The sequence below is a fragment of the Neopsephotus bourkii genome, unplaced genomic scaffold, assembly GCF_033783945.1.
Source record: "Neopsephotus bourkii isolate Nb327-2 ecotype Australia unplaced genomic scaffold, CSIRO-AGI_Nbou_v1 NB_659, whole genome shotgun sequence".
NCBI classification, from domain to species: Eukaryota; Metazoa; Chordata; class Aves; order Psittaciformes; family Psittacidae; genus Neopsephotus; species Neopsephotus bourkii.
In genome coordinates this window covers 9,254,057-9,267,652 of record NW_026901158.1, presented here as the reverse complement: position 1 = coordinate 9,267,652, position 13,596 = coordinate 9,254,057, and the positions used below count along the sequence as shown (strand labels likewise).

Sequence of the window (13,596 nt, the reverse complement as noted above, 5' to 3'; positions counted from 1 at the left end):
GAGGGACTCCTTTCCTTTCTCAGAGCTGCCTGGGGCATTGTGAGTGTTCTTTATGTGGAATAAGGGAGTGTGGGTGCCAGCTTCCCCTGCTTCTCAGTTGTTTCTTAGAATCCATTTGTACTTTCAAGGGACTATTGCAAGGAAAAGATGCGGAAACTTTGTTTTTCTAAGTCAAAAGACTCTCACGTTATGTTTCCAGTGTTGGAGAGTCTGTGTGAAGCCAGACCTGTCTGTCTGAAGTGGTTTAATGGAAGCAGTATGATCAGAGTAACAGCAGGATTTGGCTGATTTTCTAGGAAATGACACTGTGCTTGTATTCACCGTGTTCCACTTAATTGATAAATGGATGCATCTGTTGAGGAAAAAACCTCAGACTACACAAACCTACCAAGGAGCCTGAAATGCAAAGCAGCAGATGACTTTCTCATGCTGTTCGTGCTCTTAGCTGCCATGCAGGGAAGCTCTACTGGGCTCAGCTGAGCAGAGGTCCATGGGTCTACCCAGGTTATCCATCCTGGACCAGGGTCTGGAGTTTGGGGAATGTTTGGCAATCCCCAGACTCTGCAGAAAGGACCAAGGGACCTTTCTGGGGGCAGAAACACCCAAGTCTGTTAGGGGATGGGTCAAACCAGCCTGATCTGTTAAAACAATTAATGAATTCTATTTCCAGTGGTCAGTTATGGTACAGGAGACATTTTCAGCATGTGTGTGCAAGCAGGGTAGGAAAACAGTTTTATTACTGAGGCATTTATTCCCAGAGCAGGAGGCTTGGAAGTATTTCCAACTTCTTAGAAGCATCCCAGAGGAAAAGACCCAACCAGTGTCGCCATGGGCAGTGGTACCTCAGCCTCCTGCCTGCACCCCAAGCCCACAAGTGACAGGTTCCTCTTCCCAGCTCTTGGTTAAAAGGAAATGGGTACCTCTGCAAATGGAATTTGATGGAGCTCTGATTTCAGTGCAGGAGGAAAGTGATAATTTCAGCATTATCTTTCCCTTTTTCTTGTTCTTTGTCTGCTGGGTTCACTGGAATTGAGGTCCTCCCACCCTGCTGTCCTTCTCGAATGGAGGAAGGAGCAGTTGATGAGCATCACGTTTTACACCTCTGACCCAGAGGAATTATCTTCACACGATAAAAACCTCCTTCCCATTTTATATGACATGGAAAAAAATATGATGGATGACCTGGCCTTTTCCTGGAGAAACTCTGTGTCACGTTCCCTGCATGGTTTGGCAGTCAGGATGCAGATGCATCCTAAGAGATTAAACACAGCTCCTGCTTCCTACTATCACAAGCAGAGGCTCCAGTTTTGATAGGCATTCAGGCTCTGGAGACATTCATCTCAATGGAAATTGAAGATGTATCTAATTCTGAAGTCTTGGATGAATAATGTTTGATAAATGCTCTTGAGAGGGAAATAAGGAGGCTTTGAGGTGGTTGTTTGGGCCAGCTTTGGTCCCTGGCTGCCCTAGGAAGTCTCCTGAAGCTATGCCAATGTGGGGCAATGGCTCTGCAGCCAGCTTGCTGCTTTGGAGTTTGCTGGAGCATAGGGATCAGCTGGAGCATGGAGCTGGAACATGGAGCTGGGCAGGCTCCTGTTCAGCAGAGGTAATTGCAGCCAGTGAATCAGCCTTGCACTTCTGCTTGTAGGGAAACCTCAGGTGCCTCCTCCAGCACCCTTCTGAGAGGTGGAGAGCAGAGGGGCACCGAGGTGAAGCTTTCCTGGCATCTCACTGCAGGTTTGACAGAAGCCTGAGACCTCACACCTCCCCTCATGGAGCCATTGCCTGGCTCCCCCGTGCACACCAACCTCATCTCACTGTCCTGCCTTCCCTGCAGCCTTGCTTTGGGCATTGCTTCCAACTCAGGTCCAAAACAGGGGGCACATTAAACCAGCAGGAAATAACTGGGTTAGTTGTGTAAAACTGCTGCAGTCCTTTAGCTCAGTTTACAGGAACCTGCAACTGGTCCCTGACTGGGATTTGGCTCTGGTGAGGACAGTGCAATACAAACACTGCAGCAGCGCATTGCTCTTGAAGCTTTGGGGAAATACTCATGAAATCAACCTCATTCTCATGTGCATTCATCTTTAGAGGAGCAGTCATAGTGTTACACAGCTATGGAGTGACTCTCCTGTCACCAGGTAATGTACAAAAGCAAGATCATAGAATTCCAGTCTGGTTTGTGTTGGAACGGACCCTAAGGCTTATCCAGTTCCAGCACCCTGCCATGGGAAGGGACACCTTCCACTAGAGCAGGTTGCTCAAAGCCTTCAGTTTCTTCTTGGAAAGCAGTTTAGACTTGGTTTTGCTTTGCTTGCTCTCCTTTCACATGCAGAGGTATCTGATTTACAATTGTTTTAGTGCTGGATTGCAGACACATAGCTGGAATAACAACAATATATATGAAGAGACAAGTAACAGCTGAAATCATTAGATGGAAAAATCAAAGTAAAATATTAATAGTGTAAGCAAATGTTATGTCTTAGTGGTATAATGCAGTATTTTACAGAGAGAACCAAGCTAGAGTAACACTGTAGTTCTTTAACTGGGCTACATGCAATTTGGTCTGGGCTAAAGGCCTGTTTCTCAGCAGAACTCATTACCTTCAGATGGATATCCTTCTAACAGGCTCTTCTGTAGCTGTGCTGTGTGGGCTGCTGCAGCACTGAGGATAGGGGATGTCTGTGGAGGCCTAATTGTGATATCAACTTCAGTGTGATAAGTCATGATGGGTCCTCCTGCCAGTATGAAATGCAGCAGTGATCTGAGCTTAACTTTATCATGGTACCCTATGCCTTTATATAGCTGTATATATATATATATATATAATGCAAATGTTGGCTTTAAAATGACTGATTTCCAGGAGCTCCACTGATTGTTCTTTGAAACAAGAGGGGAAAACTGAAGGTGAAATCCTGTGTGTGTGTGCCTGTCTATGAGCAGGACCAGAGGTGTGGATTTTCTGGAATGAAAATAAGGGTCCCTTCTGTCTCCAGGACCACCACATGGTCTCATACCACTGGCACCTCTAGTGTTGTAAAGCCCCTGTGTGTATCCTCATTAGGGATTTGTGCTGGGAAAGAGACAAATGTGTGTCCAGCGTCCACTGTCCTGCAGAGCTGTCTTCCAGAAGGAGGTGGGTTAGAGATGAAGACAAAGCAGTGGTGCAAGGGGTCAGTGTGTAATATACTGATGATTATAAGTGGGAAAAGAAGGGTAGTGGCAGCAGCAGGGGAACAGTTTACTGCATCTGCTATGTGAAGGGTTTTTCCTTAGCTGCTCCCCAAAAGATACTCTCCTGAACGTCTTCTTGGCTATTGCTGTGGACAATCTGGCAAATGCGCAAGAGCTGACCAAGGTATGTATGAGATTTCTGTTTCTTCAAACTGAGACCACAGTTGCTGATCTAAAACCCACATTGCCAACCTTTCAAGGCACCCTGGGATGTCCTCTAGAGCCTGTTCACGTGGTGTTTCTGTTTACCAGTTTGTGTTGCATAGAAGGACCTGGAGGTTTATTCTTGTTCACATTTGTTCCATTTCAAGCTTGTTTAATTGAACTATTTCACGTTTTCAGCTTTGTTTTATCACAGAGTGGGCAGTGGGCATTGCTCACCTCGCTGCTGCATGGAGGTGCACAGGCACTGGTAGCATTTGCTGTTTTCAAGAGCAGAGGTGAAGCAGTTAAAGGGTTTTGGCTGACCTGAAGCTTAGACATGGGGAAATGCAAGTGTTGTGTTGTAACTTTGATTGTCTCATGCTGATACTTCATACCTTGCTGAGTTTTGGGATGAATCAAAGAATTAACATTCTCTAATCAACTCTGGAACACAACTTGCGGAGGCTGTTGTGAATACTCACTGAAGAGGGTATAATTTTCCTGCCTCTCACCAGGCGCAGGAGAAATCCAAGGCACCAGCAGAAAGCCAGGTACTGGCAAGAGATGGAAATGGCACCGATGTAACTTTATGTGCAGATTTATATTGGAGCATTCCCTATGGAGAAAACCTTCTAGCCTCAGTATGGAGCAGGAAGGATTGCAAGTGCTGCAGTTTGTATTATTACATACTTTTGATTTCTCATTGTGGCACACTCAGCTGTATTTACGAGGCATTAAGTTTTGTGTGCACATTTCTAGCTTGTTCTCACAGAGTGGATAAAATCCCACACGCTCCATTGGTGTGCTGCTGCCATCCTAGAATCACAGACTGGGTTGGGTTGGAAGGAGTCTTAAAGATCATCTAGTTCCATCCCTCTGCCATAAGTTAGTGGCAAAAGTAGCACCATACCCACTTTAGCATTTGTATTTTACAAGCTTTGCTTATATACTCCTTAAGAGGATCACTAACCATGTGCTTACACAGCAGCAGGCAAATATGTTTTCTCTTTTAGAGCTGTAGAAAAGTGCAGTAGTTCATAGATACTCAATGCAACTCCACAGTTCAGGGATGCGAACACTTCTAGGGGTTTCCTACCCCGCTCCAGCTGCTGAGACCAAAGCAGCCAACCCCCCTCTGTTAAAATCCATGTTTTTGCAGCTGAGAGACAAAACAAGGCTCCAGCTCTCCCTTCGTGCTGTGGAGCTGCATGACTGGCTTCAGCTTCCAGCTTTAGCTGAGCCTTGTTTCCTGACAGCTGATAGCCAGCACAGACCATACAAGAAGGCTTGTGGTTCTTAGGTGTATGGTAAATGTTCCTGTGTCTCTGAGACCATGTTCTGCATCCATCCTCTCTCATAACACATCTCAGGGCTGTGTTTAATCGCTCTCTGTTTTCTCTGGGAGGTTTTTCACTTGCTCCTCAGCTCTTTCTATTCTTTCTAAAGCCCCCAGAAACCTCCATCCTGGAGGCAGCATCCTCCCAGCCTGTTCTGGAGATCTCGGGGCATACCTTGCGTGTGCTGAGAGAGAGAACTGGGGCCTGCAAGGGTCTTCCATAATGAAGCTCATCCTACTTCTTTCTTAATCCTTTAAGTGCTTTCTTGTGAATATTTCAGGAGCTGACTGGGACAGTTAGGAACCTGCCTTTGTTCACGTTGATTCTATGATTCTATAATTAAATATTGATGGATTCTGCAGCATTGCCAAATCATAAAGCTTCTTGAACAAACTTTTGGTTTTCTGGCTTTAATTTTATGTCTGATCCCCCCAAAACACTACGGCTTTCTAAAGAAGAGGGAAAAGATGAAAGTACTTCAATTGAATGGCATACCTGCAGAACGAGGGATTTACTGCGAAGTAAATATGATCATATAAACCCCAGAATGGCCCGGAGATATAAATAACTTACTTAGGAGTCAGTTGATCTCAGGAGACTTTCTTGACATTTATGTTGTAAAACTAATCGTGATCAGTGCTGCATATCATGTGGGGAAACCACAGGCAGTTTGCATCTGCCTCTGTTTTGGAAAGACAGAAAGGTTTCCTGCTAAACAGCAGGACTGAAACATTCCAACCAACAGTTCCAGTTCTGGATGCTAATTTGGACTTCTTTTATTGTGGCATTTGAACATTTCTCAGTAGCCTTAGCTGGGCCTTATGGCCTGTAACAGAAGTTATCCGAGTTGCAACTATATTTAACTTAAGCTTGATCGTCCAAAGTACTTGTGAGTTCTGGAACAGACATTGGAATGACTCATTTTGGGGAAAGAAAGAATCACCTTCTTTGCTTTCAATATCTATATAATCTGCTCTCCAGCCTCCTCCTCTCCCTCCCCAGGTCTCTCTCCTGCTCTTTCTGTACTGGCTCTTCATTAGCACTGACTTAATTTAATCTGCCAACTTAACTTCTAGTGATCACTCAGAACTGTCCTGAATCTGTCTGGGCTGCCTATATATGGAGATATTTAAATATATATATGCCTGTATATATAAGCCTATATATATAGTTATTATGTTATATATGTGTAGTTGTATATATATGTGTATATATATAGTTAGTATGTATACATGTATAGTTATATATATAGGCCTCTATATATAGGTATACATATAGGCATATATATATACATCTCCATATGTAGGCAGCCCAGATAGATTCAGGACAGTTCTGAGAAATCAGTAGAAATTAAGTATTATATAGGTATTTATAGGCAGATATATATATGCCTATACATATAAGATATATATGCCAGGGGATATATATGCCTATGTACCCTATAGTTATTGCCATATATTGGCAGGGTTTTCTTCCTGCTCACTTACTCATAGTAGAATCAAAAATGCACCCGAGAGTTTGCTTTGAAAATCCTCTCTGCTGACATTCCCACATCGTCTCCAGTGACACACAGCAGTTCTTCATCCTCCTTACACTGGCATGGGAGGTCACCGCAAGTGACCCTTTATTTTCCTCAATATCCTAGAGTACTAAGCACACTGCCAGCAGTCCCTGGGGAAGCAGCATAAACCTATGCAATGAGGGATGGGAATGATGTGTGAATTTTACTAAAAATATATTACAAAGTTGAGAAATACCCAGAAATAATGGACTGAAGTGAGCACAAACCCAGGAGTCTTAAGGTGTAAAGAGCCCTCCTTCCCAGTGCAGAGGTGTCTTTCATTGGGTGAACTTAATAACGAATGGTCAGTATTAACTATGCACATCATTATGGGTAGCACTGAAGGCGGGTTTTACCATGTGATAAACTGTGATTGAAATGGGGATTTAGAGCTCTAGAAAACAGAAAGCAAACATCAAAGAGAGATGTCCTTAAGGTAGGGTCTTTGTATGCACTTGCCCCTGTATAATAATGGTGACAGTTCGCTGTTGCTAGGATGGATGGATGGATGTTGCCATCACAGCTCAGAGCTGGCTTCAGTCATACAGCATCACTTCCTTGTATATTCCAAGCAGAACAAGAGCTTGCGCCCCAGTGGGACTTGGCAGTGTAAGTACTAGGCAAAAAGTTAATTAACTTTTGTAGTGATCTGCAATCTCTGGATGAAAGGAGCTACAGAAATGTTATTAAGCAGTCATCTACCAAAGAATGGGCTTGTTCTGAGTTAGGGATGGCTGCGTTTGTAATGACAGCAGATATTTTCTCCTTCTACTTCAAGATATGGAATCCAGCAGAATTATTGATGAACCAGGATGAATGGAGTAGAAGCTACAGATTCTAAAGAGATAGATAAAACTGCACCTGGTGCTTTAGGTTCAGAGAAAGAAAAATCAAAAGCCTTTGAATGTATGTGATTTTAACACTGCTAGAGGGTCCTCATAGATGAAACAACTTGAACATACCTGTGGAATGAAAAGAAAATCAGAAAAGCCTTCTTATTGCAGGTCTTCTTCCTCAAACGCTTGACGTTCTGCAGATACCCTTTGTGCTGGCTTTGGCTGGGGTAGAGTCAATTTTCTTTACAGAAGCTGGTGTGGGGTGTTGTTTTGGATTTGTGCTGCAGTGTTGATCACAGGGGGATGTTTCAGTTACTGCTGAGCAGTGCTTACATAGAATCAAGACCTTTCCTGCTCCTTACATAGGGTAGAATGGTTTATGCATATGGTATTCAGGGTAGATAAATCTGGATGATTTCCTGTTTCAGCGCTAGATGCCTTGCTGTCTGCTCTCATTATTTTAAGCATAACTCTTTCACAACATTACCACTGAAGAGCAGAGATAGATCTATGGCATTTCATAAAATCTGACAGCAGAGCCTGTGACTGCTCTCGTTGTGACATGTGGTTATTCTCTGAGTATGTGTGATGCTGCTATTGCCATCAGAGAGTCTGTGTTTATCCTGCCATGGTTTTACTGATTGCACTGCCTTGAAAGTGCAAGGGAAGTTTAGCCTAGACCACCATTGAAGATGAACCAGGTTGTTTCTTTGCTTTTTGCCCTCATCTCATTGCTTGAGACTCTGTATTCTGAATTTGAACAGTGTTTCTCTTGCCATTATAATGGGTAGGAGGAAATAAATCACAGTTATACTCTGAGGGAGCTTGCAGTGCCAACAGAGGTTAAAAATCCACATGATCTGGGGTGTATGCAGTGTATGCAGAAAACATGACTATAACCATCTTTCTGATGGTTATAGTGCTTGAGTCTACAGACTGTGCTTGAATACGGCTCCTTCTTTCTGTTGTCACCCTGTAAGTCTTCAGTGATTCAACTGAAATAAGTGGAACTATTGGAGTAAAGCTGGTGTGAGCAGGACCAGTCAAGTCTGCTGTTTATTACACTTACTGTTTTCTGAAAGTCACACTGGGAAGAAGTAATGAAGGATTTAGGAGTCTGTCTCATGCATTTCGATAAGACTTAGGCTTAAGGAGCGATGGGGACTTAGATTTTAGAGTGATGGGGCTCACCTCACCCCAGAAATGTCACACTTGTGGTCAGGTCTCTCCCTGCTCTGCCACAGCCTCCTTCCCCAGTGCTAAGAGGAGACCCAAGAGAGGTAAGCTTTGCAAGGAAGATGTAATCTTGGTAAAAATTAACTGACCACTTGACCAAACCTTGCATTTCTCATCTCAGCCCGCTGTGGCTGGCACCAAGACCCTACCCAGGCATCCCTACAGGTTATGGAAGTATGACTTATATTAATGAGTTTCCACTGTTCTCACAGCAGAGTGGTGATGTTCACATATGACTCGTGCCTTGGAGAGCTCTGGTCACTGTCCTTGCATGATGCAAACTCTGATTTCTCTTGGTTTTCTGCACCAGGATGAGGAGGAGATGGAGGAAGCCACGAATCAAAAGCTCGCCCTGCAAAAGGCCAAGGAGGTGGCAGAAGTCAGCCCCATGTCTGCAGCCAACATCTCCATAGCTGCGTAAGCATGACTTTGATACTTGGGAACTTTATTGTTTGGTTTCTGTATTTCAGTGTCAGTATGTGTCTGTTCAACATGAGCATCCCATAGTCTTCCGTGAGCCCTTTTATATCTGTTACTGACAGGGCTTTATGTGGACTGAATACTTCAGAACTGATCGCTTAACCATGCATTTAATTCAGTATTTAAGTCTGGTTTTCTTTGTAATGCCTCATCTTTTGCCCTGCTATAAATAACTTGGTTTTTAGATGATTTGTTTTTAAGCTGTCCTAGGATAGATTTCACCAGGTGAAGTGTTAACAAATCCATTCACTTTGGATTTCCAATTACAAGAGGTATGTTGCACATAATAACTATTTTTCAATGATTTCTGCTTTGAAAATTTAAGTGTTAAGGCATCCTCCTAAATATCAGACTGAAAAATACTGTTGAATGCTCTTTTTGCTGTTTGAAAGAGAGCTGGGTTGAGTAAAATCACTTATGTGAGCAGTTAGTAGTTTGTAGCGAGAAACATCAAATTGCATTTTCAGGTTCAGGCTTTTCCGCATGGATGTGGACATGAGCACGGACTCTGTGATACCAGAGTCTTAAAAAAAAAAAACTGACTTGGGGACCACTTTTTTCATATATATGGATCTAAACTGATGTGAACAAAAATCTGTGTTGGTGGAAATACTTGTCCCAGATGTTGCTGAGGTCAGTGCAGAGTTCTGCCTGTGTGGGATTATGGCCTGGAGTCTGATACTTGCCTTCCTTGCATGGATTTACCAAGAGATATGTTCTTCTTAAGGGTTCATTTAATTCTGGAATTTTAGCATCAGGACAATCAGCATCAAAAAAATCAGGTTGTGCCTCAGATTTTACTGAAAGCTTCTGAAGTTTCACAGATCCCTTTTGCAGGGGAGACCTCCAAAGGCTGGGGAAGCTCAAGCATAGAAAAAGAAATTTCCTGTTCAATTTTATTGCAAAGCATCTGAAATGCAGCAAGATCCCTGTTTGTTCCATCAGGGTAAAGCTCTTGAGACCCTTGTTACTGGGAGTTTAACTCACTTTGTCAAAGACAATAGGCCAAATGAAGCCAGTTCATTGTATGTGAAGAAAAAGGATATTATTCATTTGGCTATTTTATTCCTCTTACCATTTTATTTTGCCATTACTGCTTTAATCAGCTTCTATTTATTCTGTGCCTCTGTTGGGTTTAAATGTGATCTTTTTCTTACAATGATTTCCTGTCTAGTCTTGAAAAGAAGTCAAATGAGGATATTTGCTCTTGTTCTTTGATGAATTTCCTGGTAGTGTTATTTTAAAATGCAAGATGATGATGCTTATTTTCTTCCTGTGTTAATCAAAAGCATGTGAAGATTTCTCATAAAGCAGAAAATGGAGATAAGATTTTACACCATATTGTTAGCTTTAGAATAACCTTATTCCATGGTTTTTCAGCAGACTTTCACCTGGCTTTCAATACCACAGGGCCAGGTTTGTGACCATAATCGAAAGTGAGTACAAAATTGAGGATTTCTACTTATTTTCCTCACACTGTATCTGCCCAGACCACCCCCCCCCCCCCTCCACATCTGTACAGGCAGGTAATTAGGCTTTACAGGTGAGCACATCTGAAGGTGCAGTTGGTCACTTTCACATCTACTAACCATGGCAGCATCGTGCATGCTCTATGGGAAACATCATCTAACAGCCACTGTGTGACTTCTTCCTTTCTCTGCCTCAGTGCCAATGAGGTGCTTCCAAGTTCACCCCCAAAGCTTGCAGGGCTCTGTTGTGAAAAATGAATGTGTTAAGGTCAATCTGTTGATGACCAAATGGACGATGACATAGAAGAGAGGGCAAGAGAGAAGTCAGGTGTTTTGTGAGGCAGAAATAGGTGTATGGATGGATTACTGGCTCATGATCCAAAAGTTATTTAACAAATGCATGCCAAAGCAATTTGCTTAATACATTAATGCATCCACAGCAAACTCCAAAGGGTCTTAGCAGCTACAGCCTTCAGGCTTGCAGGACCTATCCCTTAGATCCAGAATAGTAGGGCCGATGATAGGACCCATGGTTGACAGACAAATGTACCCTGTTATTTCATTTCTTATGCTGCACAGAGGTCCTGAAGATGGAGTAAATGCCATGTTGATGGCAAGACTTGTTAGGTCAAATCTCTGATGCAATTCAGAGCTGGACATGCCAAGAATGAATCCAGTTGCTGGGCACACTTGGGAACAGGATTTTTGGTGTATGGAAATACCATCACAAAAAGCAAACCTATGTAGAAGTTGGGCACCGCACAGTGACTGGTGAGCAGGGGCTGTGAAATCTGGGACTGAGCTACCAAAGACCTGCTGCAAAGATGGGCCTGCTCTTCCAGCTTATATTTTTATTTTCTCCTAAGGAATCATTTTGTAGTTTTATAACTTGATTTTATTTTCATAACATATGAAAATGAATTTCTGTAACAAAAAGGCATCAACAGCATGGATCGATGTTCAGAAAACATCAATATTTTCTCTACCTGCATCAATCAAAACAGGTCTCTCGGGTGTTAGCAGAGGGCACCATGACTTGCATTTCCTTAGTCATGATGTTCATGTTCCTGGTGTGTTTGTCCTCCTCCCATAGAGGTGATAAAGCCGTCCTGGGGCTGAGTCTGGTGGAAAGTCATATCGGTCGTTCTGCCTTCTCACCAGTGAGGGGCTGTGCTTGCTTTTCTGCTTCTTTCCCTTGTCAGTCCTACATTGAGGACCAAGAGTCTGTATCTTCCCTTAAGCCTCCTTCCAGGCCATTCCATACTCTGTAATGTTGTATCTGCTCCTCTACCGCTGGCGTTTTTCCTGTGCACCTACATTTTGAACCCATTGTTTATATGCTCCTGTGCCTACAGTTTATCTCCACCAGTTCTTCTTCTCTCCTTTGCCATTCAAGCCTCTCTTCATAACTGACCTTCAGGAAATGTTCAAGTTATTGCATTAGTTGCAAAATGTCATTTCCTAAGCATAAGAAACTGTCTGCTTATTTAGCATGTCAGCCTGCTTGGAGGGTCTGAAGAGGAACCTTCACCTGCAGTAGGCTGTTGCATGAGCCACAGATTGTCTTGTGGTTGATAGATGGTGAAGCTCTATAGTGTCTTGGGGATCTGTTTTAATAATATACTCATTATTACAGAGGCATTGAGATATCATCTATCTTGCAACTGAGTCCAAGTGCTTTATTACAGTGTTCTACCTGCGCTTGGTTTGTAGCTCTCACTTCATCAATCTCCCAGGTTTTCTATGGTTTGTCTTCTGCTCCACCAAAGGGACTCAATGTGAACAAATTTGTCTCAGTGGAGTTTGTTTTTCTGCCTGGTGAACTCTATCCTTGGGCCTTTTTGTTTTGTGTTTTTTTCAGGTTTAAAACCTAGGCTGGGATGTTGTTTCTGTCCTTGTTTAAACCAGAATAGCTGTTTAACGTGTGTTTTTGCATTTTAATTTGAACCCATTGTTTCATTCTTATTTTTGTGATTTATTTTGTTTTCTGTTTAGCATTTTCCTTGCTTTGTTGTTTCTGGAGGTGAGTTTCTGGGTTTGTTCAGTTTGCCCAGCATTGTCTTCAAAACCCTCTGTTCCATACAGCATTTAAACCTCTTCAGCCTCCTGAACGCGATGACTGCAGATGGACAGGTCCTTAGAGCAAGCCATTGGTGCAGCTTCCTTGGTGGCCAGAATGGAGGAGGAGGGAAAAGGGGGCCAGTTACACATGCAGTGGATGTGCAAACCACTTTGCAATGCCAATGGAAAGGTGCTGGTGGAAAGGAGACCCACTGGGCTCATTTTCATGGTCACACAAAGACCCCAGTATAAGCACGGCCTTTCTGTATTTGCCTAACCCAAAGCCTGAACTCCCCTTGTTGGTGTTCCCTATCTACCTTTTCTATTCCAGCCAGAGATGCACCAATGGCACGTACAAAAGGGGCTGCAATAAACACACCCAGCCCAGCATGGGCCAGCAGGCCAGCTGGAGAGGACACTGGTTGCAGCTCATGTGGCACCCAGAGCCCATGTATTTTCCAGTGGCCTCTTCAGATTTTCTTGGGAAAAGCCTTAAAACAACAATCAAACCAGCTAGCAACTGCTAAACCATTTGTAGGTCATTTTCCTGAAGTCATGCTGAGTGAAACTGGTTTGTTTCTCATGGGTTTCTTTTTAATTCCATGTGGTAATGGGTTACAGTCATAGCCATACCCAAGAGAAATATTTAAGTATGGGTGTCAGATGTGAGTTCTGGTTGGGAGGACAACTTCCCAGATGTAGTGGAAGAAGCCTTGTTGACAGTGGCGGAGACAGTTTGTGTACTGAGGGCACTAGATTTAAATGCATTCTATAGGGTTGCCCACTACTGTTTTCCAAAGTTACCCGTGCTTCCCAGGAAAACCTTCCAGCCTCTGAAGACCTTTTCCTCTCTCCAGGCTCTGACTGGTTTCTGCTGGACCCTCCCATGGTTATTCAAAGCAGTCTGCATTTTAGTTGCACACCCACAGGTAGATACTGCCTGTTAATGTGAGCAAGTTGACTACTCACCAGCAGAGTGCCAAGAACAACTAAGGTGGCACATCATTTCATAGTGACCTCTCAGAGTTGTCTGTCCCTTTTGTACAGGTCTGGGGATAAAGGGGTGGGTGAGGGGAGCTGCTCTGTTTTTCCAGGACATTTTCCATCTCAGAGGTTCTATATTTTCCTTCTGTCTTGGGAATACTGCTGTCTGTTTCCAGATCCCTGTCGGATTGTCGGTAGCCAACAGGACCCAGCAAGAAATGTGTCTGAACACCCAACCCATAAAACATCGTGTG

General features: G+C 43.4%; 1 protein-coding gene across 12 annotated transcripts in view; it reads left to right on the top strand.

Annotated features, from left to right (window-relative positions):
• The window catches only part of CACNA1B (calcium voltage-gated channel subunit alpha1 B), a 296,644-nt gene that overhangs the window by 190,420 nt on the left and 92,628 nt on the right, over positions 1 to 13,596 (top strand). For all 12 annotated transcript variants that reach the window (XM_061352969.1, XM_061352960.1, XM_061352959.1 and 9 more), the window contains 2 exons: positions 3,291 to 3,358; positions 8,659 to 8,765. In XM_061352969.1, the coding sequence (XP_061208953.1) occupies positions 3,291 to 3,358; positions 8,659 to 8,765 (175 nt within the window). The remainder of the gene's footprint in view (positions 1 to 3,290; positions 3,359 to 8,658; positions 8,766 to 13,596) is intronic.